Raw genomic sequence first — 26373 nt, forward strand, 5'->3', positions numbered from 1 at the left:
CTTCTGCTTTCACTTCCGGGTCACTCACGTGGCACGGTTCAGCCAATCAGAGCCGGCCGCGTGATTTAGAACTTTCTTTTGTTTTTTGACGAAATAACGAATTTAAATACACTTCAAAAATAACAAAAGGAGAAACAAAACCTCGTCAAAATCTGATTACATTAAACAGCTTGTATTGAAGTGGATGAAGCAGTACTTTGATATTGTACTTTAATACCACACACTGGAAATACTTTGTTACAACATGCATTCAAAGTAGAAAAGTATTACCATCAAAATATACCAAAAAAGTACCAAAAGTAAAAGTATTCACCGTGAAGAATTGCATGGAAGATTATAAATGAATAAGGAATTTTATTCTGAAATGGGCCATTCGACATAATGAGTACTTTTACTTTTTGGTGAAGTATATTTTTATGCTAATACGTTTCTGCTTTTACTTCAGCAAAACTTTTAATGCAGGACTTTTACTTGTAACAGAGTATTTTTAAAATGTAATATTGCTACTTTTACCTGAGTAAAATATCTGAATACTAAACTTAACTTAAAAAAATAAAAGTGGAGTTCAATATTTGCCTCTGAAATGTAGAGTAGAAGTGTAAAGTAGCAGAAAATGGAAATACTATTATAATACCATGCCTGTACAGACATGTCTTTTTCAAACCTTATTTGATTAAAAACAATCAATAAATACAAATAAAAAAGTGAACTTAAACTATACATTATATTGAGTGCCTGCTTCTCTGAAACTGTTTGTATTTTAAGAACACTCAGAGATCTGACCAGTAAACGAGTACAGTATGTGAATAACTAAAAACTATCCATAGTGAAGTAATGCAAAGGACAGACATGAGATTCAAATACTTTAATTAATTAGACTTTGTACAGGTTAGAGAACAGAAACTTGTTCACATATTCAGACACTTAACATTACAAACGGATCCCGAGCAGACCTCATAACAAACGTCCTCAATACGGTTGATATAGAAACCTATTTCTGTGCAAACATTAAATCCTGTGTTGGGATTTTAAGCAACCTGTGACTTTAATTTGTCAGCATTTGTTTTCCACAGTTGTGACATTTGGGAGGAAGGAAGAATAAAGACAGAAGCTGGTAGAAAGTGATGAATAACAGTTCAGAGTTCATCAGCGTCACTCCTCCTCTTCCTCCGCCTCAAGCTGCCGACGAGAGGCGAGCTCCAGCTCACCCCGACCTTCGCTCGCCTTCACTCGACCTCTGACCCCGAGGTCAGCCACGGCCGTCTGAACCAGCTGCAGACGGGTTTCTCTGAGGGAACGTCTCAGCTTGGCCCGCCGGTTCTGAAACCAGATCTGAGAGAGAGAGTGGAAAATGAACGTGGCTCAGATCGCAGGAGAAGAAGCTTTAAGGACGTTTCATGCGGCCATTTTTTCTCACCTGCTTCTTAAATATGAGATACAAAAATAAAGGGACAATCCCGAGTGTGAGCGCATAAAGTTAAAGTGTGACAAGCTGCAACAATTGATCGTGCGAGAGACACAAACATGAATCTCATTGTGTTACTGGTTTTAGAGTACTGTCCTCTGTACCTTTTTTACACCCGTTTACTTGCATTAGAGCATTATTAAAGCTACTATGAGGAACTTTAAATTTGTGTTGATTCTGGCGCCCCCTGTGGACTAAAGTGGTAGTGTTTCTGAGCACCAGACTCCCTTTAGGAAACCTCTCATTTTACTGCAGCAGGGTCTGACAGTCTGCCCCTCTCAGTCCTGGTTCTGGTTCTCCCGTGCCCCCCTTCCCTCCAGCGGGTCCAGCTATACGTCCTGGGTCTCCAGCAGCGTGGTGTCGGTGTTTGCTCCCAGAGAGGAGAAGCTCTGCTCCTGGAGGAGGAGGAGGAGGAGGAGGAGGAGGAGGAGGAGGAGGAGGAGGAGGAGGAGGAGGAGGAGACGCTGCTGCTGCCGGCAACTGAGCTCTTCTCCTCCCTCCGGAGCTCCGACTGCAGATCAAGGACGGTCGAGGCCCCGCTGGAGTCTGAGATGAAGGAGTTTCTGGTGAACCTGCATGAGTTCATCTGGTTTCACCAGAATCCGACCCGGTGGCTCCGATGACGAGCATCAAGAATAACTCTATAGAAACAGACCATCTTCTCTCCGAGGGTCTCGTTTACTGATGGAGGTCTGATAGATGCATTAGTATTAAACTGAGACTGTTTCATAACCAGATACAAGTTCCTCACAGTAACTTTAAATGCTTGAAAAGGAAAGACTAATTCATTTGCTCAATTTAAATATTTAATGGTAATTCATTAAGCTTGTCGACACTAATTACACTTTTAATCAAGCCATGACGTGTAACACGGCCTCGGTGAGGTTCTCTTTTAAACACCAGACATGCGTCCTGGTAGTAAAGTACGTTTATGTAGCATTACGCCTGGGAATCCTCAAAATACTCTGTTGGATTCAAACAGTTTGTGATGACTTTGCACTGTGGGCTGTGTGAGGTTTAAGAAGCAGTAGAGCGCTGTCTTCCTTCCTGGGTTGAGTTCTCATCGAGTGCTGTATGAACCTGTATTCTGTCCTCGTCCAGGTCCAGCCTCCCTGCCAGCTGCTCCCTCAGCTGGATACCTGGATAACAGTTCACCTGAAACACCGTCTCCAGTACATTCACCTGCACAGCAGAGAGATCAACAGACGGTCCTCAACTCCATAACGGACCTCAGTGTTGAATGAGGATCTATTTGTTCGGCTGATTGATTGATTGATTGATTGACTGATTGATTAATTGATTGATTGATTGATTACCTGGCTGTTGGTGAAGGCGGTGCGCGGTCTGCGTCCGATGTACCAGTTTGATGTCGGCCTGGGAGAGTCCAGCTGATGATGATGATGATGATGATGATGTTGTTGTTGAGAACACGTACCGTTTCCTCTGTGCTTCTTCTCGGCTCCGATCTCTGGATATAAACAAAATTAAAATACATTTTAACGGGTTGATATTTGCCTTGACCACCTAACAGTGAGCCATTTATTATGTATTCACGAAATATAAATGAGAATTGCCATGACCCATTCAGCGCAACTTCTCCAGTTATTCGTTTTTTTGTTTTGTTTTGTTTTTTGTGTTTGTTTGTTTGTTCTATTTGTCTCAGCCCTGTAAAGCGTCTTTGGGTATCTTGAAAAGCGTGATAGAAAATTGATTTATTATTATTATAATTAACATTTTACATGATTTCTTTGTAATGATTACGTGCTTCATGAAACACTGATATTTAGTTTCATTTCGGTTACAGTTCAGTTACGTTTCAGGGACAATGAGACAATACTGTGATCCATCATAGAGAAAGTAGAGGCTCAATGAGAAAGGTGTTAAGAGTCTGTCGTCCCAGAACAGCGTCTGGAAATAATTATCTCTTTAAAGCACTTTGTAAACTCTGTTTATGAAGGTGCTATATAAATAAACGTATTGTTATTATCATTGTTATTATTATTTCAGAGAGGCTGCAGGGGAGCTACACATTTTCAACGGCCACGGGTTGAATTGGTTTGTCCAAAAACAAAATGTCAATTGAAATATTTTCAGGCAAAGGGAAATATTGGAAAACTGAAAATGACTGAATAAATATCTGCGATTTTAGGGAAACGAAGGAAAATATAAATAAGGATACAGAACTCAGAAGTCATATAATTACACAAATGAAACAAGGATCACGTGTTTGTATTTATAGAAAAGCAACTTTTACTCTGTTAAGATTTTCTACGAGCCTCTTTTTAAATTAAGTGTAGAAAGTAGATTTTTACCGTTATAATCATTTACAGGATATTGTGGTGCACTGTGTCATTTCTTTTTATGTCAAACCAAATGGTGTTGAGCTTTATATACCTCAACTTAAATATTATAAATGTGTGAGCCAAGACAAAATGGAACTAATGGGTCAATTCAATATTTCTACAATTGTATAACTAAGCAACACATTAAAATACACAATAATATCAGATTGGTGCTTCATAAATAAGAAAGAAACTTCAGTCCAAACTCTGTGCTCCTCACCTGCCCAGGGTCGGTGGAGCTTCCGGCAGTTTCCAGGTCTTTCCGGCTCCAAACCCAGAATCCGATCGATGGAGAAAGCCGGCCTGCTGTCTGCCGTCACGGAGGCCAGAGCGGACGCCATAATGATGGATCTGACTAACGGATCAACGAACAGCCCCGAGAGCAGAGAGCCTCCCAGCGCGCTAACAAAACTACTGGCAACAACCAAAAGAAAACTAAATAGTTCCATAAATCGAGTTCCTTTCAGTGTAAAAGCTGGATGATGCTTTGAGTTCTGCACTGTGGACCTGTGCTCTCCAATCAACTGAGCAGGCTGAATGGATGTTTGTAAGTCTGAGCTACATGTGAAGCAGCAGGAAGACAAACCGCTGACTGCTGGTTTGAATGGGAGTGGAGGATTTACACTGGCCACCAATTAGAATTAAGTGGTTTTTCCATGTGAATGAGGTTCCCTGAGGTTCCATACAGCGGCTAATCTCTGCTGTGTGTGTGTGTGGGTGTCACTGAGAAACAGCGTATTTACATTTTTAGTTTACTTCATTCAACACCTTTGCAAAATTAGCAAACTTTGCAGGACACAAACAACCCATCTTGTGTGCGTTTGTTTGTGTTTTCCCTCATGTGAATCAATGTCGAGTGTGTTTGTGAGATTACGGTAAGAAGCCTGTTTTTAAAAACTCACACAAACACAAAGACTAATTCCACCCTTTTCTTCTGAATTACCAAAGTAGAAAATCTGTTTAGTTTTCACGGGAAAATAATACATCAGTCCTTCTGTTACAAGTCTGTGACGGAGCTTTAATCTAATAATAATAATAATAATGATAATGAGGGCAATAATAATGATCCGGGGAGATCCAGTAATGCCATTAGCCTAATCTGTGTGTGTTGTGATGCAGAAGAAGCTCGTAGCGACTGAATGCAGGTTGGAGCAGCGGGGAGGAAAACCTTTTCACAACCAGATTAGCTCCTGAGGAAGGCCCGAAGCAGCTTTAAACCAACCGCACACTTGTTTATTTATCTCACAATGAACAGCGGGATGAATGTAAGGATGTGATGATTCCAGGCAGGGGGGAGGGGGGGGGGGGCTTCAGTGTGATGACCTGTGGAATGGGGACACCGGGGATGTGTCCGTCTGTATTTTAGATCTCTTTTAAGACAAAATGTGGGGAGGAACACAAGAGAATGTTCAGCTGGAACAAGCGGTTCAGTTTGTGTGGCGCAAATATCCTCCGCTTCGAGAAACGTTGACTGAGTTGTGACACCTCGTTTTACTTCAGGATAAATGATCAGCTTAACAAGCAGTTTCTCTTTATTAAATTGGTTGAATGTATTGCGAATGTTACGAGACGAGGGCCGTTATGTGTCAGACTTTGTGGAAAACAATCAGCTGATTTGTGACCGAATAATTTTTCTGTACTTTGTGAAATACAGACGGGAAGCAGAGGGATCGGATTCATTTCTAACACTTTCAAAGGGATTAGCAACGTTCCGCTCTGGAAGTGAACAAATAAGCTCATAAGAAAGATTGTTCATTCACCAGTTTATTAAATATTTACATGACAAAGCGTAGAAGCAGATTCAACGAGTCAGACAGGACGACAAGGGCTGAATAAAAAATAAAAGTTTGTGTGTAACGTCCGCTAGAAAGAGAAGAACACCACACGGAACATTTCCTTTATGATAATTTATTTTTGTACAGTAAAACAGAGGTTCAGAGGCTGCATTGCATCCACCGAGTGGCTTTATGGAGAGGACAGGGGAGGATGTTACAAACTTTGAGATGCAGCCATTTTCTCTGCGTGATGATTTAGCATCTTACAAAGACGGGCAGTCAAAGCAACTCAGTCGGTTTGTGACAACGCGTCCGATACGAGATGTCAAGACCTCAACTGCTGCCAGATAAAACAAACAAAACTTTTGTGGAGGGTGCGTTCAAGAACGCCACAACTCTGACACAAACTTGCACCACAGTATTCCAGATGCAGGAACAATCTGTGACACTATTGGTTCTACCGCACCCAACAACTAAAAACAAGCTTTCTTTAGACATAAACATATATTCTCATTTCTCTACCTCCTCTTAGAAAGGCATGCGTGTGTTCGTCGGTTGTTCTGGTTTTTTGTCCGTATGATAGTTACGAGGCGAGCGTTGTGGGGTCGTTGAACGCGGCCCTCTCTGGTAGGTGTTAGGCCCGGGTAAGGGGGGAGTTTGATCTCCGTTTACTTGGGAGGCCTGTAGGCGATCTTCCTGCTCTTCAGCACGGACCACCTGTGCCTCTTCATGTAGTAGAGCAGAGGGACGACGATGCTGGAGCCCATCAGCAGCTGGGAGGAGAACGAGGGCGGAGAGGTTAAGCCACACATTGAGCTCCATGTTAACCCGTTTCCACTTGTTCAGAACACGCGCTATAGATTCATTCAACACTGGACATGTGCGTACGTAGAGAAGTCTTGTTGAATAAATAAATCATGTAGCCGTCTGTGGGTATCCGGGCTCTACGATAGAGAAACTATCTGTATAAACATGTGTATGTAAACCATAGACTGTCTGTGGTACAAACAATAACGTCGCTACCGTCTTTAGGACTAGATGACGTGATTTTGCTACAATGTTAGCATAGCATAGCCCTGCACTGATCGATCTGAATGCCAGTAAAAAAATAAAATAAAAAAAGCATTTTAAAAGTCTCAAATTACATCAAATCTATTTTATTCAAGCACATTTTTTTATACAGCAGCTTGCGCATTTAGCATTTGACAACTTTGAGGAGTTTATACATGTTTTTCTAGAAAAAGCCTTTTTCATTTAACAAAAGAAGCCACAAAGTATTGAAATAAAAGCAATGTTTTGGCGTGTGTACCCAGCTAGTATCGGTACATTTCAATTTCAGATGCAGTCCGGGGGGTGTGTGTGTGTGTGTGTGTGTGTGTGTGTGTGTGTGTGTGTGTGTGTGTCGTACCTTCAGTCCCATGCGTTTACGTTGGTCGTGCTCTGGCTCGGCGGCCCACCTTAAGAACGTACACACGTCTTTAGCAACCTGGCTCATGGTGGCAGGGGTTCCTGTGGAATCAGAGAGTATCTTAACGTAATGCTCTCTTAGGGGTGGATGAAATAGTTAAATCTAGTTTTACTACAAACAAATTGATTGTGATGTATTAATTCTGTAATTATTTAAATACAATGGAAACTCTTTTTTTATCTAGTCCATTTAATACTTTAAAAAAAGAATGTATTTAGTGAAGCAAGCCCATCTTTTAATATATTTTTATTATATAAAAAATAGTTTCTTCCATCTTTGACAAACTGAAAACATAAGCTTCATATATCTATATAGATATGACAAAGACATGCATTTCCTGGGATACGGGAAGCGCTCCCTCAAAATATATTGATGTCGATGCATTTTCAGTTCTGACATCATCATTGTGCGACAGGTCTGAGCACACATACACACTGCATCTTCACGTACCGTCGTCATACTCCAGCACCTCGTTGTAGATGGGCGGGGCCATGCCGATGGCCTGGCCAGCGAAGTACGGGTTGTAGTAGAGACCTTCTCTCACCTCCACTCCTGCCGGGGGTTCGCAGTATCCCGTCAGCAGGCTGAACACGTAGTCCTCTCCTCCGTGTCTGAGGGGAGCAGCGGGACAAGTGACCACGAGGATATGTGGATTTTTCCGGGCTGATTTCATGGCTTTCAGACTAAACCGTGCAGGTTTTCTGTCTTTTGGTTGTTACCTGGCGTTGACGATGTAGCTGAGATCTGGAGGCAGGGCTCCGTTGTTGGCGTTGCGGGCCGCCTCAGGGTTGGAGTAGGGCTTTGGGAAGTAGTCCGACTGCTTTCCTGGCCGGGTGAACATCTCTCCAGTCTCATCGGGACCGTCCACTACCTCCACCTGAACACAAGGAACCTTTTAAGTATGGCTGAAAACCCGAGAATATAACCGCAGATTACCAAAAATAACCAAAACAACATTTATCAAAAACGTGTAAACTGTAAAATACTGAGAGTGATGTGGGATCAATTTAAAACCGCACCACCATAAACTCACACACACAGCCTCACCTCCTCGGCGATGGCCTTAACCTCGGCCTCTGTGTGCGACACTCCCACCAGGTTTCTGAAGGCCAGGTACTCCATACTGTGGCAGGCTGCACACACCTGCATATACACCTGGTAGCCACGACGAATACTGCAGAAAGAGCGAGACAGGAAGACAAAGTCAGACTATAAAAAGGGCCAAAACGAATGCAGACACTGGAGGACGCGTGTGTGTCCATCCATCCTACCTAGCGTGGTCCAGAGAGGACAGAGGTCCAGCGTGGCTCCAGGGGTAATTGGGGGGGTGGAGCTCCAGGTCGGTGGCTTTGACGGACTGGTGCAGCATCAGGGCGAGCCCCGCTGCCCCAGCTGTGACCACGCCCATCGTGGTCAGGGTAACCTTCTTGCTCCGCGGCAAACTGGCGAAGGACATTTTGGCCTACGAGAAACAAAGACCACAAGAGTCCAGTTAAGTCATCTACTTACAAATCATCCAAGTGCAATAATGTACACGTGATTATTCAAAACAGCCAATGACTTTATATTCTGTTATAAGACTGACTGACACCATGAATGAAACGAATGATTAATCTGTTAGTTCTTAGAGTCATTTTGATAGAAAATGGAAAGAATTCACTGGTTCTTGCAAACCAGACGTGAGTATTGCTGTGTTGTTGGACAAAACACCTGAAACAATCAAAGCCATATAACAGTAACCAAACAATTCTTTGTACTCAGTGTTTATCTGATACTTTAAAGAATTTGAATTGAATTTTAAAGTCTTAGCAAATAGGACTGCAACTAACGTCTGTCAAGTAATTTCCTGATAAAAAATGTTTGTCTATAAAATATCGAAATAAAATTGAAAATCCCAATTTATGGAAGGTCAGCGACACATCTGCACCTTGCTGGTTTTGTCCCACCAACAGTGTAAAGCCAACGACAGTCTGATTACATCACCAGAGACAAAGAAAAGCAGCAAACCCTCACATCTCAGAGGTTGGAGTAACGAGGAATTGCTCGGCATTTTTACTTGAAATATGATTCAAAGATGATCAAAACAGATGCTTATTAACTACCGTCTAATCGATCCAGCTCTAGTCACAATATTGATACTATTTTGAAGTGCAGTTCATCCTAATGCCCTTGCTTATAGCACGTACGCTGGTCGTACTTATGAAACTGCCCTTCACTTCTGTAACCAGGCATCACATGACAGCACCCCTGTATCAGGACACACACACACAAACACACACCTCCAGCCTAAAACCAAGCTACACAGGAGAGGCGCATATTTACAAATTTGGGACTTGAAATGGTGAAGTGGTATCCGTCAGTAGACAAGTGACACACCATTTAAAAGTCCCAAATATTGGAACACATAGTGGACAAGTAGTTTATCTATCCACCTACCTACCCATCTGTCTGTCTGTCTACCTATCTGTCTATCCATATCTATCTATTTGTCCATCACACCAATAAACGGCTAAAGACTGCTTTGATTATCGGAAGTCCTTTCAGTCCTTGAAATGCTAACTCGTTAGTTTGCCGGTCAGCCGTTGCAGTTTATGCCGAAAACATCTTTACAACGTGAAACATGTCAATATCAAAACAGTTAAACACTAACAACACACACCGTGGCATGCAGATCCGTATCCCTGTACCTTATGGTACAAGTTTAATTTGAGCCAACTTTTTAAATTTTGCCGGGTAGTTTGACACGACTTCATGATCTAACGTTAGCTAGCGTTAGCTAACCGGTCATCTTGCTCCGTGTAGCTACCAACGTTTTCTAGATCTTCTGCCTTTGTTGTCGCAGTAATTGACGCCATGTCAATCTCTATGCTTACAGAGTGATAACATATAAGCGCAGCTGGTGTCACGGTTGTTGCTGAGAGCCTAGAAATGTGTGAGAACACGAGTGACCTTGTCTCAACCAGGCTAACATGTAGCTACTTAGCTAATAGTAGGACACCTCACAGCAGCACATTTATAATAAATATATTGTTCTAAACACATTCCGTCCTGGGTGCTAAACATAATACTCCATCTATCGACCTACCACGGGGGTCTTGATAGTTTTCGATGTGAGGAGGAGACACACTCTCCCACTCCCCGATAGCACCGAGACTCGTAGCGCCGCCATCTTCTTCTCTGCGGTTCTGAGCTGACAAAAAAGCGTCGCGCACTGACGCGAAGACAAGAAACAATACGTCTTCCGGTCTGAACCTTCAAAATAAATGCAGGCTGCGTGAAGTCATCTGTTATCACGTAGCTCTCAACTGTCAGAATAAAAACATTGAGAGCCACAACTTCCATTATGTATGAAAAAACTAAAATAATGAATGGAATTAAATAATATACACATACATATACTCATAGGCAATTACCAATATTTGCATACATGTAGAGAAAACATGTCTTGCTGGTTACTATTGAAGGGTTGGAGTCGCACAACTACAACTCAGAGCAGTACACAATATGTATAATGTTACGTGATATCTGGGGGGTGACCCCTCACGATTTTTTGATTCGATAATAAAAAATTGAAAAATTAATAATTATTAATTTTTTTTTAATTTTTTTTTTTTTATTATTTCTATTTGGGTTATTAGAACTATATTCCTTATGTAAACCTTTTCAATTCATCTGGAAATAATTAGTAATAAGCAAATAGGAGGCCTTTTATGTGAAACGCATAAAAGAGTGAGCCGACGGAGCTCCGTATCGATCATTGATGCACAGATCGACAGGGGGTCAGCTGGTGATACATCATCCCTTGCGATGCACCAGAGGGACCCAGACTCCACGTGACGCGTGCCCGGTGGACCTGGGACCTCCCTGTGTGAACCCCTTATTGCCGTGAGAGGCGGCGAGAAGGGGGGGTGGGTTTTAATCCGTTCCCTATATGATCTTCACATCTGACCTGGCGGGAGAATGGGGATGAGAGAATTCTCCCCAATCCTCCCTGGTTTTGCCTCGAGTACTGCTGTACCCTAAGATTGATCTTTACCGGGTTATAATATTGTACCGAATATTCTTTAATTATCTGACCACCAGCCTGGTCCAAAGCTGGATTTCTGTCTAATCTGACGTGACCCGCAGCCACTCATATAGACAGGGTAGTCTGTCGCTCTCACGATTATTTGGTTTTATAAAAGTCCAGTATTTATTCTGTCTCTTTTATTTATTTTGGTTTTTAGATTTTTCTTAATCCTTTCGTAATTGATAAGATCCGGCTTGAGAACCCAAACAGATATAAAGCTCTTTCAAACGCAAGCTGGTCTCTCCCGGAGGACTTCTCTTAGTTTAAAGCGAAAATAATTCGAATAAGTTATTAGGATGTTTGGCGCATGTCAGGAATGCTTATCAGTAGTGTGCCGTGCTGGAGGTCGCTCCAACTTACCTCAGGGGCTGGGGGATGTCCGGTGAGGTGTGACCACCTCTTTTATGGCTTCTCTGGAAATTTGAAGAAATGGAGTCGGGCTAAAAGTACCAATTCGTTTTTATTTATTTGTATTCAAATCAAAGTATAATCTCTTGGTCCAAAATACAGAGAAAAAGTGTTAACTAAAAATATACGAAAAAATCACCTAAGTATTAAAACCCCTTCAAAGCAGTCTACAGACAGAGTCTAATCCTTCTGAGAAAAGATTTCAGCATTAACCAACCGTACCCTCTGGTTTCCCCCACACTTCTGCCTTGCTGTTACAAACGACTCTTATTTATACCAATACGGGCTGGTTCGCTCGCTTCAGGCGCATTCTTCCCATCTACATCAATCACTTCTTCCAACAGAATTTCCAACATCATTTGATTGATTAAGGCAAAGAACCCGTGCATCAGCGTATTTTTCAGAAAGCCGGGTCTCTCTGTGTGTCGCTAAGAGCTCCCCTGCAGACTTACTGCCGCCACTGTCAAGGGCACGTTATTTATGCTCCCCCTCAGGCTAATCTTTTGATCTGACCGCCACATAGGTTTTCCTTGAAACCGCTGACTTGGCCCTTATGACTTCGTCCGGGGATTTCCCTTCCTTTCTTCTCTAGACTAATGATTAACGAGGTCTCTTCCTCAAACTCCCCCCAGGCCTCTTATGGCCTTGTGTGTGCAATTTGGCCCCCACCTTCTCATGGCCGCTTCTTTGTGTAATACTGCTGCATCAGCCCTTGGCCTTCCCTTGAACTGAGGAGCCCGCCAGAGAGAGGGTGGGGGTGTGTGTGTGTGTGTGTGTGTGTGTGTATGTGTGTATGTGTTCCCTCCGTACCCTTCAGGGCCACGGAAGGTTTCTTGGCAACAGACGCAGGTCTGTCTAACCGGTTCAAACTTAGTGCGACTTGTTATATCTCCTGATAACCAGGGCTAAACTGTTTAGAGGCATCGCGATTTCGCATAATCTCCCCCGTGTTCAACACCCTCTCTTGCGAATCGCGACTTGTCTCTACCTTCGTTCTTGTATCACCCAAAATGTAGTTACCATGATTAGTTGAGGTAAAAACCTTTGACCATGTCCATCTCAGTGAATGGAAGATCCCACCCCCTTTTTTTTTTTTTTTTATGGGGGCCAATTCGCAGCTCTCCTCACTCCCTCTCTCGAATCGCCCCTGATACATGAAAAATAGAACATCTTATACGCTCACACAAGTTATGTCAGACCTCTGTGGTATCGTAAAAATGCACAAACGCAGGTATTCCCAGAACAACAAGGGGAGTCTGAATCATATCGAAACTCAACACATGAACTGATATTATAGAAATAAAGACAGGCAAATGAAAATGAATCCTATCTGAAAACATAGTTTAAAAGAAGAAAAAAAAAAATAACGCTAAAAAGTAAAACACTCATCAACCCCAAAAACAAACTCTACTTCTCACAGATATCATTACAGTACAGGCTACAAAATGTGGATTATATCATATGTTTTTGAACTAGAGTAAGGACCATTAGTCCTCTCTGAAAACCTAGTTTAAAAGAAGAAAAAATAATCAACGCTAAAACAAAAAAATGCACCCACTCATTCCCCCTCCAAGATATACGAGTACACAATACACCCCGTTGAATATATCAGAAAATACAATGACTAAATACTACATGTCTCAGGAACAACCCAAATACTCCCCATTTTAAGGACGTATCCTCATCATAGGAAATACCCGAATATCATCATATCAAGGGACATTTATAGATTGCATATTATCACATACCTGGGTTTTTTTTTTTTTTTTTTCTTCTTTTTTTTTTTTTTTTTTGGGGCGTAAAGCCCATAGTCAGTGTCTCTTAAGAGCCGCAGTCCCAGTGTTCAGTAACTCAGTAGTTCACGTTCCATCCGCCACGTGGCTCGGCACGCCCTCTGGTCCCAGAGGAGATATTCTTCCACACATTGTCCAGCAGAATCAACGCATGCCACCCTCGCCCAGTATCCAATACTATGTAGATAAATCCAGACTGCACACCGGGCCATGTGTGCCCGGGCTGGTACCCGATCATGAGGAAGGTGGTTCAGTAATATGCTCCGCTCCAGCATCCATGGTGCTCTCGCCACGCCTCTGAACGACCAGTCCCATGTTTCTGAATTGGAATACATATTGGGGCCCATTTCAGCATAGGTCAGGTCCCACCAGGTATATGGATGACTGATCTCGGGCAATGTTGCCCCACGTTGGGCGCCATGTTACGTGATATCTGGGGGGTGACCCCTCACGATTTTTTGATTCGATAATAAAAAATTGAAAAATTAATAATTATTAATTTTTTTTTAATTTTTTTTTTTTTATTATTTCTATTTGGGTTATTAGAACTATATTCCTTATGTAAACCTTTTCAATTCATCTGGAAATAATTAGTAATAAGCAAATAGGAGGCCTTTTATGTGAAACGCATAAAAGAGTGAGCCGACGGAGCTCCGTATCGATCATTGATGCACAGATCGACAGGGGGTCAGCTGGTGATACATCATCCCTTGCGATGCACCAGAGGGACCCAGACTCCACGTGACGCGTGCCCGGTGGACCTGGGACCTCCCTGTGTGAACCCCTTATTGCCGTGAGAGGCGGCGAGAAGGGGGGGTGGGTTTTAATCCGTTCCCTATATGATCTTCACATCTGACCTGGCGGGAGAATGGGGATGAGAGAATTCTCCCCAATCCTCCCTGGTTTTGCCTCGAGTACTGCTGTACCCTAAGATTGATCTTTACCGGGTTATAATATTGTACCGAATATTCTTTAATTATCTGACCACCAGCCTGGTCCAAAGCTGGATTTCTGTCTAATCTGACGTGACCCGCAGCCACTCATATAGACAGGGTAGTCTGTCGCTCTCACGATTATTTGGTTTTATAAAAGTCCAGTATTTATTCTGTCTCTTTTATTTATTTTGGTTTTTAGATTTTTCTTAATCCTTTCGTAATTGATAAGATCCGGCTTGAGAACCCAAACAGATATAAAGCTCTTTCAAACGCAAGCTGGTCTCTCCCGGAGGACTTCTCTTAGTTTAAAGCGAAAATAATTCGAATAAGTTATTAGGATGTTTGGCGCATGTCAGGAATGCTTATCAGTAGTGTGCCGTGCTGGAGGTCGCTCCAACTTACCTCAGGGGCTGGGGGATGTCCGGTGAGGTGTGACCACCTCTTTTATGGCTTCTCTGGAAATTTGAAGAAATGGAGTCGGGCTAAAAGTACCAATTCGTTTTTATTTATTTGTATTCAAATCAAAGTATAATCTCTTGGTCCAAAATACAGAGAAAAAGTGTTAACTAAAAATATACGAAAAAATCACCTAAGTATTAAAACCCCTTCAAAGCAGTCTACAGACAGAGTCTAATCCTTCTGAGAAAAGATTTCAGCATTAACCAACCGTACCCTCTGGTTTCCCCCACACTTCTGCCTTGCTGTTACAAACGACTCTTATTTATACCAATACGGGCTGGTTCGCTCGCTTCAGGCGCATTCTTCCCATCTACATCAATCACTTCTTCCAACAGAATTTCCAACATCATTTGATTGATTAAGGCAAAGAACCCGTGCATCAGCGTATTTTTCAGAAAGCCGGGTCTCTCTGTGTGTCGCTAAGAGCTCCCCTGCAGACTTACTGCCGCCACTGTCAAGGGCACGTTATTTATGCTCCCCCTCAGGCTAATCTTTTGATCTGACCGCCACATAGGTTTTCCTTGAAACCGCTGACTTGGCCCTTATGACTTCGTCCGGGGATTTCCCTTCCTTTCTTCTCTAGACTAATGATTAACGAGGTCTCTTCCTCAAACTCCCCCCAGGCCTCTTATGGCCTTGTGTGTGCAATTTGGCCCCCACCTTCTCATGGCCGCTTCTTTGTGTAATACTGCTGCATCAGCCCTTGGCCTTCCCTTGAACTGAGGAGCCCGCCAGAGAGAGGGTGGGGGTGTGTGTGTGTGTGTGTGTGTGTGTGTATGTGTGTATGTGTTCCCTCCGTACCCTTCAGGGCCACGGAAGGTTTCTTGGCAACAGACGCAGGTCTGTCTAACCGGTTCAAACTTAGTGCGACTTGTTATATCTCCTGATAACCAGGGCTAAACTGTTTAGAGGCATCGCGATTTCGCATAATCTCCCCCGTGTTCAACAATAACATAAGAGCCCCATAATGCTTATGGAAAACCTTAAAAGGATAAACTAATCATACAGGTGTGTGAGACTGTAACTAAACTAACATGATCTTAGTGATGACAGCAACCATTTAAAATATCCCCTTTGAGTTTATTTAAGTGGTTTATTGTTCAAACCGAGGGCATATGAGGATAAGAATAGTAGTGCATGATTCTGCCCCCAGTGACCCCAAATAACCTTTGATGGAGAAACTTCATTGAACCATGACAACATGCCCCGTTCACAGTAGAATCAACACGTGGCACTGTTTTCTTTTTTATTTATTGTTCGTTGTGACTGAAAACAAGTAAACATTTCGATGACATATTTGACTTATCTTTACTTGAGGGTAGATAAAAAAACAACTGAATCATAGCCCTTTAATAAATAGTTCACATTCTTTGTTGTCATATCCATATCAGTTACAGTGGAGCACAATTTAATTCTTGGATCTCAGACTCCCTCGAACAGTGCTCATACAAATAGGCCTTGTATTTAAAGTTATGTGAATAAAATATTTTTAGAATCTAAAACAGAATAGAGCTGCAGCTAAAATATAGGAATAAACTATAATACTTAATGAAATATAATGCTGCAGGTAAAAGTCAAATGTATATGTACATACAGTATATATGTAACGGGCAACACAAAGAACACAAAGAAGCAATTTCATACATGTTACTTGGGAAGATACTCACTTTATATCTCTGATTTAGACTGGAGAGCCCTCACATTAGCTCATGGAATGTATTTTGGCATGTTGTCCCCCTTCTCTTCCATGTTGAGAGCGAGCCTTTGGATGGTAAGAACAGGAGGAATAATGACAGCAAGCACAGAATGTTTAAAAACGTACACATGGGCACATGCCTATTGTTTTAAGACAGACTTGAAATATTATGGACCTGTCCTTTAACAGCTTTATTGCAGCATCATAAACCAAAACAGCACAACAAACGAACAGATGAAGTGGTTGTACTTGTGTCCTCCAGAAGATGGAGGCACAGCGTCAAAAAATGAAACAAACAGGGACATAAACTGAAGCCTAATGTCACTCCTTAAAAACTGCTGTGGGGGTTAAACCTCACTCACACATACAAACGGTTACACATAACGTTTAAAAGTTTGGCGTCACCTGCCAAAAAAATCATGATTCATATGAGTCAGTTGGCTGAGATGACTGCTCTATATATATTTTTAAATGGTCTTTCTTTGCACGATTGCACAATAATGCATCCTATAACAAGCTGGAATATGTACAGGTGTGTTTAAAGGTCTGTGTAGGATTAAAACTTCTCTGAAAACGAAAGGCCTTATCTCGGCAGTTGTTGTGAGAGTGACATAAGTCATATAGAGAATAGTGTGTTGGGCTAACGCGAATGGAATATCAGCTGAACATACTACGGACTGATGAATCACAGTTTAAACCTCTTCAATCCAACCACTGAGTAGACTGCAGAGGTTCCAAAGAAAATCCTGGAGATCCTTTGGTTGCCGGCATCTAGTGGACACTACTGGTACTGCACCTCAAAGGAGATCAAAACATAAAGAAAAGGTGTTACTGCGACCAAAACTTTGAATCTCACCATGTATATTTATATACATACACACACACAGATATATATATATACACACACTGAACAACAACTGAAAAGCAGGATGTTGATGTTTGTATTAACGTGGGTAATGTGTGCGTGTAAAAGATGGAATAATCACCTGAATCAGGTATTTTAACATGTAAATGGTGCAAACATACTTTATTAAGTAAAACCTATAACTTTCCAGACAAATGAATCGATAAGTGGACCTCCATCAGAGACACGAGATGGAGACGGAAGATATAATCTAAATAATAAAAAGGAGAAACATCTAGCCTGAAATATTAAGATACATAAACACACCCAGCTTGTTTGAATGAGCTGAAGTTGATTGTGAGTGGAGCTGCAGATGGATGTTTGGTGTTTTGACAGCAGGTGGGTAATAAACTATTCATCAGCCCCAGCAGTGTCTGTCATCGCCTGACATGTTAACTTGACAGGAGGCCGTCTCTCTGCGTGCTGTGCATGCGACGCGCTCCAAATGCACAGCGAGATAATAACCGCTACGGCAGGGGCGTTTCTAGGATTCAAAGAAAGGGGGGGCTTAGCCCCACGGGGAGTGGTATGTTTGCTCGCATCATTGTTTCAGACAGTTCATAGATTGGTTCAATCAGAAAGAGTGTGATTTTGCTCTGTCGTTTTGCTTGCATTCAGCATATGATAACACAAGAGACAGAATTTCAGGGTCATAGTGAAATTTGACAACACAAATATGAACTTTTCTCAAATAAAGAGAGAGAAATAATTTTCCCGCTTGTAAAGGAAAGACGGATAAGCTAAAACACTCCCAAAATCCTAATTCTTAAAGGGACCGCACACAATGGCTGGAGAATGGACCTGACAGTGTCAACTTTATATCGTTAAGTATGATGATAGGCTGTTGGATTGTAATTTGAAGGCGGAGAAAACTTCAGCCCCCCTAAAATAGGCCTAACGACGCCCCTGCGCTACGGCTTGATATTAGACTCAAACCAAGAGCTCATCAGAAATTACACACGAGCACCAATTAGGAAGCTAGGGCCTCACTTTGTTCACTGTAATGTCGGAAAACCACAAGAAACTTTCTCAAAACCGCAGCCGTTTGGATAACGTAAGTTTTACATGCAGCTAATGCTAACGTGTGTAGGATACCATGAAAAGTTATTCCGGTGTTTAACAACTTGGGTCTTATTTTCGTAGTTTCTTTCCATCTTTCCTGTCAATAATAATAACAAAGTGGCATCACCACAAGAAGTGTGATTGGTGACAGACCAACATATTCTAAGTGCGTCAAACTGAAGCCTCTAGCGGGAGTTGTGTCAGGGATGGCTTGTCCTCCTTACAGTTTTCAAAATAAACGTCTGTCCTCACAGGAAGTTTAGACAACAAAACCACTCAGTTAGGTTCAGGAAAAGAGCGTGGTTGACGTTATCTTGACGAAAGACTCGTGATTAGCGCCTCACGTGACGGCGGTTGGTTCGTTAAAACTCAACATTACTGTTGATTGAGAGCAGTTGAACTCGTGGATTCTGTTCAGCTGTGGACCCGAGAGGCCGAGGTTGAGCTTTTCAATCAGCATTAACATTGTTTTGTCTGTTTGTGCTGATCAGCAAAGAGTTGAGATCTTGGTAATTAAAACAAGACCAGATTAGCATGCGCACACTGACAGCTGAAGTAATTCATCTACTTGGTTTTATGTTACGCGTCAGGAGACAAAAGTTTGGCTTTTTAATCAGCATGAAAAGCTTGTTCTGTCACAACTTTGCATGTTTTCACGGCGTTGTCGCTGAATGCATTGATTATAATGGAGTCATAAAGACAGATCTTTATTTAAATGTATTATTTTAATGTGGAACAGATCAACCTTCACACGCTGGTGAGCAGATCTGACATCTGAAGTTATTGTCTCAGATCTTTTTAATGGCTGCCGTGGAAGCATGCTGTGTAATTACAGACACGTTAGCTGTCATGACGATTACGGGCCGTACATCAGTCTCTGCGCGAGCGTGTGTTGTTGAGACGTGTGTATTTTGAAGTGCACGTGGCTGCGACATTGAGTGTGGATTGTTGTGCAGAGAATAGTGTATGTGTGTGTGTGTGTGTGTGTGTGTCGGTGCTCGTCACTCGTGTCGTGTCACACGTTTAAATCACAGTGAGCGGCTCTTTGACAGCCTCTGCGTATCTGCGTTACGACTCTGTGACATTGATTATACCGGCGTGTGTGCAGATAAACAGGCTGCAGGTGTGGCTGCGCTCGAGCAGGCGGATGATTGAACTTCTGTGCAAGCTTCTTTTTAAAAGAGGCAATAATTGATCCTTCTTTGACGTTAAGACACTATGGATGTCACAAAGCGATAATAAAAAAAGTAACAGGGTAATGCTGCGTTCACACCGGACGCTTCGATTTTTTGACGCGCGTCGAGATTACATACAAAGTCTCTGCACAGACGCGATGAGACTGGCGCGCCGCGATTTTGCGATGGCGCGGCGCGTTGGACGCGTTTTTGCATTGGACGCCGCAAAATCGCCAACGCGCGAGTTGAAATTTTTCAACTTCTGCGAAATATTCGCGTGACGCTGTGGCGCGATAGCCTATCAGCGTTGAGTTGTTCCCCCTGTCATCACTGGCTTCCTGCCGCTGTTGAATCAGGAAATAAATCCTGTAGTTCACCCAGAGCTCTACGATACCTCATATCAACAGTCTCATCGCGTCTGTGCAGAGACTTTGTATGTAATCTTGACGCGCGTCAAAAAATCAACGCGACCGGTGTGAACGCAGCATTAGGATGCAAATGCACATGAAGCAGACGGACAGGATCAGTTCAGTGATTCATTTAAAAGGTTAGCAGGTAAAGCGGCAGAGCCTGTTGTTAGCCATACAATATGCTTTTGTGTTTGCTTCTGGAGATTGATAAATGTTGTTCATGTCAGACTGACTTTTCATCCGGACTGTAATATCGCCCTCTGGATCCTGCGAGCACCAAATGTACTGTGCTCCTCCGAGGCCGTTGCATCCTCAGTGATGTCCTGTTTGAAGTTGCCCTGTGTTGTTTTTGGCCCTGTTATTTGGATCAAAGACGGAGATCACCAAGCAGCATTAGCGCACCATTATTGTGATGCATTAGATCTTTTGCGACATTTCCTTCCCCCATCTTTGTTTGTTCACTCGTAGGCTCTTTTCAAGTTTCTCTCTCTTCACTGAGCCACATCTCCTCACCTCTGCTCAGCCAAGCAAAACAACAGGGTTTTCTGCTCGGAGGCTTAAAAAAAAGTATGATTATTTGTTCAGGAAGCTTTTTAAATCATTACCGATTGTTTTATTGTGAAACCGGATGTGAGTTGTGGATTTAAAGGCGCGGTTGGTAATATTTAAAAAAAACAATTTCGATATTTTTGTCAAAAATATATATTTTTGATGAAATTCTCTTTACATCCTGACAGCTCTGGCAAAAAAACCTAACAAATTGTGTTTGATCCTGTTCATCCCCTTTCCAGAGAATTCATAAAACTGCTCCCTGGAAGATACCAAACACTTCTTAAACACTGACACCATGTCTGCTGTCTGAGCTGTGCACGTTGAGCTATTTATTGTCGGTATTGTGACTTACTCGGATAATGTTTAACCAACCTCTCCAGCCAAAGATGAGTGTTTCTAAACTTTGGAGGCTACAGAGGGTAAAAAGGAAGGTTGTAAGAGTGGAATCAGATTCCCACAAAAACCCATCATTGTATTGATGTGAAAGACCACACACACACACACACACACACACACACAGACACACCGGTAACCTTGCATGACTCTCCACAAAATCACAAGACCTTGATTGTCGCGCAGCACACCAGATCAATACATTTATTAATGAGCGCTGACGACGGCGGTCTGCTCGCTGCGCCGCATCCTTGAGACTCATAAGCAGGTCATTATACGTGACCTCGATGGATTCTTAGTTCAGACGAGCAGAGCGAGCATTAAGAGCCGTCTGCTCCACCTCCCACGACATCGCTGAATAATTAAATCCAAGCTATCCAAGATGAACATTGTGTGGATTGAGGGCGGTGGGGAAGGGTCAGCGTGCTTTTTCAACACGGAGCATGTTTTATTCATGAAGGTGTGCACTTCCGGTGCTGAAGGACTTTTATGTTCTGTCTATTAAAGCCAATAGTTGTCTAATCATACCATCATACCATGGGATTGTTTTTCAAGCCAATCAGAGGTGTTTATTTGTTTATTCGGTAATTACCCACCGTTAAAAGCATTTTATTCATAATAAGAAAGATTATTGTTGCATTGTAAAACCATGGAAGCCCAATTCCGCCAAGAAAAAAACAAACAAAAATACTTTCGGTCGGTCAAGATTTTTACCCATAATTTAATATCTCCTAATTTTGACTCACCATGAGAATATATCATGGTTTCCAAACACAAACACAAGTAAACAAGTAGCGCTACACATCTTGCAACCTCACAAACTTGCCCTCATTTTCTCACTATCATGTGACACGTGATCAAACAGACTTCAGAAGCATAACAAAATGCCTCTGAACCTGAAGTTGATACTCAATCCAAGATGCAGGTACAGTCACGGCGGGATGGAAGGCAACATCCTCACTGGAATAAAGGCCGCGTAAAAAATAAGTAAAAAGAAAAAAACGAGTGAAAATTCACTTCGTAAGATTATTTGAGTGGTAATATTCATGGCCTAACTTGAAATGAGCTACATTTCACTATAGGAAGTGTCATAATGAGCATATAATGCTGAAAAGTAGTATTTATTTGCTTAAGATATTTAAAACTGAAATGTCACTTGTTAGGTGATGTGTCTTATGTTAAGTGTGATAATATGTATTTTGGATATAGATGAAGGGATGGGGGTAGGTGGATGGGGGGGATGGGCGGAAGGGATGGGGAGGATAAAGATGGTCGTGGACTGATGGGCGATGGACCACTGTCGTCTGGTGGTCCTAGGGGGAGTAGAGACTCAAGACAGTCTCTTTGTGGGCTCCGATGTTGCAGAGTGCCCGAGAGTTATCTTCCAGAGCAAAGGTGATGTCGAGCAGATCAGTTGTGCTGAAATACTTTTGTGCGGAGGAAATGAGATGATGTGTTTGTGGCGTGGTCTTTGTTCCTCGCTATATACCTTCATTTGATGTTTGTTCTGGTATCCGATGCCGTCTTGTCTTTTCAGTCCACTTCAAAACTATCTGAAAATACTTTCACTTTTAGACTTCTTTTTCTTCTTCCAGGAGTCACTGTGTTCCCCGTCCTCTTGCAGCTCTTCCCCCCCAGTAGATGCCCTGACTTATCGTCTCTCAGTGTCTGTGTCTGTTCTTGCAGAACAACAATCTGCATTTCTTCTTTCGTCTCAGCTCAGGTGAGTCATCTAAAGGGGTGGAGCTTTGTCCGTCCCTTTTGTTCCAGGGTGGAGTTACTCCTAGTTTGTTGTTGAATGTTGCATGAATGTTCTCAATTAACTGTATATAGCTATCTGTCCATGCTGTTTGCATTTTTTAAATATCAAGCAACAGTCATAGTCTATCAGAAGGGCTCATCTTCTGGGGGACATGAATGTGCTCAACAAATCACATGCCTTTCTGTCATCTCTGTTTTGAGATATCATGCCCATGACTCACGTCTTGGATGGACTGAGTGGCAAGCACTACCTTTTCTTTTCACTTACAATCCACACAGGTATGAAAACTGCTCTGTACCTTTACTGTAACTGGTTATTAAGGACAAAGAGTTCAGTACAAATATGAGTTTAATGACAATTTATTTCTGCAAACGAACGAATCCTCTTTAGTTGAATTGAAAACGTTACAGTCTCTCAGCCAGCTGCTCCGTCTGCTGGTTGCAGCCGGGCGAGGCGACACCATCATCATCAGCACAACCTATTGATCCGTGTGCGTTATCATTTGTCAGGACGCCGGCATGCATTGATAAGGCTTCAGGATTGGCTGCAGTAGCTGCTGGCTATCGAGCCGCCCTTCTTTCTAATTGAATACACACACTCTTGGGTATTGATAACGGGGAGCTATAATTTGATACAACAGTGGCGGGTATCGATCTGCGAATCTGATGATGTTATCAAGCGGCGGGGAGTATTGATAAATGTGATGGGGGGAGGGGAGTATTGATAAGTAGTCAGCAAGGTCAACAAGCTGAGGTCAACTACGAGGAGATGGCAGTCATGTGTGTGTGTGTGTTTAAAAAAGTTTGTCCTTCATGTCCAGGTTCTGTATGATACATAATATTCTCTCTGTGACAAACCAGTCGCTAATAAAGGCCGAATAAAACTTATAGCACAATGCACATTTCCACAGCACTAATTAACCCTTTGCTAAGTCCCGCCCTTGAATGCAGCCGGGCTAGCATAGCTTCAGCCAGCGCTATCGCAGTCTATTGGTTGAGCTGCTCCATCTTACTTGTATTAACCTCCTCTGTTGGAGTACACACTGCAGAGGAATGGTTTTCTGTTCTGAGACGGAAGTTATATATCTTAAATGTGTGAAATCATTGTTCCATTAGCAACCAGGATGCAAATCTTGATACCTTTATTGTTAATGCTAGCTGATGTTTGGTGAGCTAGCTCTGAGCTTTTTACCCTCCGAGAAGTATTATAACTAACGAGAGCTTGCATGCTCCCAGCTTCTTAGCGGGTTAGCCGTTAGCTCGCCAGCGAGAGTTCATTAACTAGCTCTGTGCAGAGAAATACTTGCAAAGACAGTTGAATACAATGTGCCACTTTCTGGTGGTGACCAGGCCTACTTTAGCACACTTCCTGCTGATTGTTCACATTAAAAGCATATCAGGGACGGGAAAGTCGACGCCCTTTGAGTTGCTGGAATGTGAAATATCTGTGCAGGAGTATAGTTAAATATATAAAAAGCTGAAAACAATGTCTGACTGGAAGCTACTGGAAAGAATGTCGGGTCTTGTTGCAATCATCATCGACTGTTCTCAGTCCCACATGGTGAATTATAAACGATGAAGCAGGAAGTCCGTAATGTCTCCCAGGAGACGTCTCCATGACATTAGATGGGAGCTGTATGACCAAAATGTGTCTGGTGAAAGAAAAATGGAGACAGATCAAGAGAGCATGAGGTGAGAGAGTGAGAGAGTGGGAGAGATCTTAGCTAATTACTCAGAGATACATGCTGAGAGAAGCATTTCTGCAGAGAAAAGTGTGTGTGTGTGTGTGTGTGTGTGTTACCAAGATGTGCCATTTATCATAAAAGTTTTCCGGTTCCTTATCGTCTTTATATTTTATCTTTGTACTGCAGCTGAAGACTGGCAGTCACATGATATATCAAATTGATCCTAACTGCTTCAAAGCTTCAGTTCTCTTAAGATTTAAACCACATTCACACCAAATGCAAGACATCAGTCATGTTCAGATTGACATAAACACTGAGTGAAAAACAGCCCGGCCCGCTCGCTCATTCATTTCAATGAGAACATTCATTCCCGGTGCAGAGGGCTCTGCCAAAAACGCAAGGTCGTCGGGTAAAACTCGTGTGTTACTATTCATAAAGATTACCCTGCCAATCACTACATGCAGACATTTAAAAAATAAAAAATTCTTCTGGTGAAATATTCAGAAACAGTTTTATTCTCTCACCAAGAAGTTCCATCAAGCCCTCCGTAGATTATTAATCAATCATATCTTTAAAGACTTTAATAGTATAGCAAAATGTGGTGTGAGGTTTCTTCAAAAGCCCAAGAAAATAACACAAATATATTTCATTATGAATAAATATAATGATGTTGGCAATTTTAACATTCATCAATATAAAGTTCGATAGAGTTTTCCTCCTGGAGTAACCTCACAGCATAATGACAGCAGGAGATTTGAAGGACTGCCTCTGGAGCCTACAGTTCACTGCAGCAAAGACAAAAGACCCAGACAGTCAAAAAATGCATCTCTCAGAGTCAATATTATCCGTGAGATGGACGATGAAAAGCGTAATGTCGTCACTGCCCCAATGCCTGCTGTGCTGAGCTCACTGTATCAACAAATATCAGCTGTACATATTCTGTATTCTCATTGCAGTCTGCGTGAAGTATCAAACTCACAACACTCTGTTGGACAAGCCAGAAGATAAAACAACCCCTCAACCGGCCTCCACCCCCCAAAAAGAAACACAAGAATTGATCCCACCAGCTGCTTCCATCTTTCTGAAACTTCAACCCCAAGACGAGAAGCATCGATGCATTTTAAAGGAGAACACATTGGTTGTATGGACTCATAGCTCTATTTGCAGTCTACCGGAGGATCAAATCAATGCGAACGCCTGTTCAGAAAACACTGACGCACCCTTGGAAGCTTGAATGTGCCGAGCAAATATCACGGCAACTGCCTACTAAGATGATGTTGCATGCGATTGGCTTCTAAACCCGCCCTGTTACAAATGAACACGGTCTCATAACATCCGCAGGCAAACACGCACCGAAGCTACGGTCTGACGCTGGCACACACTGTAAATGTCACACAGTCCTGGAGGTAGATTTTAAACTGTTTAACGTTGAAGTACTTCCATTTATTTGGCTGGCAGGTGTTTCGGTAACAAATAAAAGCGAAGATTGAGGACGAAGGCACAAGCCTTTGTCAGAGTCGGACTTTAAAGTGCAAACATATCAGGCTTTTTCTTGGCGGAAGATCGGGTTAATTAGAATCGGTACAAAATATTTGTTTGTTTAGTTTTTGCTAGCACTACACGTTATTCAGGATCACCAACGTTACAATCAGTGACGCCAGGTGACCCAAAAGAGAGCCAGACAAAGGTCAGGTGCTACAAAGTGCTTTGCACGCCACATCTTGAACCCCAGGAGGGAAGGTTGGAAAGGAGTTGGGAAAATATGCATTTCTGTTAACGGGAGTCAATAGTAGTTGCTGCTTTGACTTGCAGTTTGCACTGCAGTTTCCTAAAAGTGCCAGGCACTGCAGGTTTTAGCAAACAACACTCAAGCAGGAGTAACACCGTTGGGGACTATTTTCAGCGGTGGATTAATCCACATTTCAATCCAGCCGCCAGGAAAAAGGTTGGCTTCCCACATTTCTAGAAACCACGGGATCCGTTGAACGTTGACTATCTGAACCGGAAAAACTTTCTTACAT

At 42.4% G+C, this 26373-nt stretch overlaps 2 protein-coding genes across 2 annotated transcripts; both read right to left on the reverse strand.

The window, feature by feature from the left end:
- Positions 1-1152: 1152 nt before the first annotated feature.
- LOC306775555 (homeobox expressed in ES cells 1-like) lies at positions 1153-4148 on the reverse strand (the record flags this gene model as incomplete). The annotated part of the gene is made up of 4 exons (XM_079266007.1): positions 1153-1332; positions 2546-2647; positions 2782-2933; positions 4028-4148. 4 exons carry the CDS (start codon positions 4146-4148, stop codon positions 1153-1155), a joined length of 555 nt encoding a protein of 184 aa, XP_079122133.1.
- Positions 4149-5553: 1405 nt separating this feature from the next.
- Positions 5554-10266, reverse strand: cyc1 (cytochrome c-1). Its single transcript, XM_079265478.1, has 7 exons — positions 10136-10266; positions 8322-8512; positions 8098-8224; positions 7770-7927; positions 7501-7661; positions 6991-7091; positions 5554-6355 (listed from the first exon to the last, which is right to left on the reverse strand). The coding sequence occupies exons 1-7, from the start codon at positions 10217-10219 to the stop codon at positions 6251-6253; spliced, it is 927 nt and encodes a 308-aa protein (XP_079121604.1). The 5' UTR covers positions 10220-10266; the 3' UTR covers positions 5554-6250.
- Between the last annotated feature and the right edge of the window lie 16107 nt (positions 10267-26373).

The sequence above is a fragment of the Melanostigma gelatinosum genome (genome assembly GCF_949748355.1).
Source record: "Melanostigma gelatinosum genome assembly, chromosome: 3".
In the NCBI taxonomy this organism is placed as follows: domain Eukaryota; kingdom Metazoa; phylum Chordata; class Actinopteri; order Perciformes; family Zoarcidae; genus Melanostigma; species Melanostigma gelatinosum.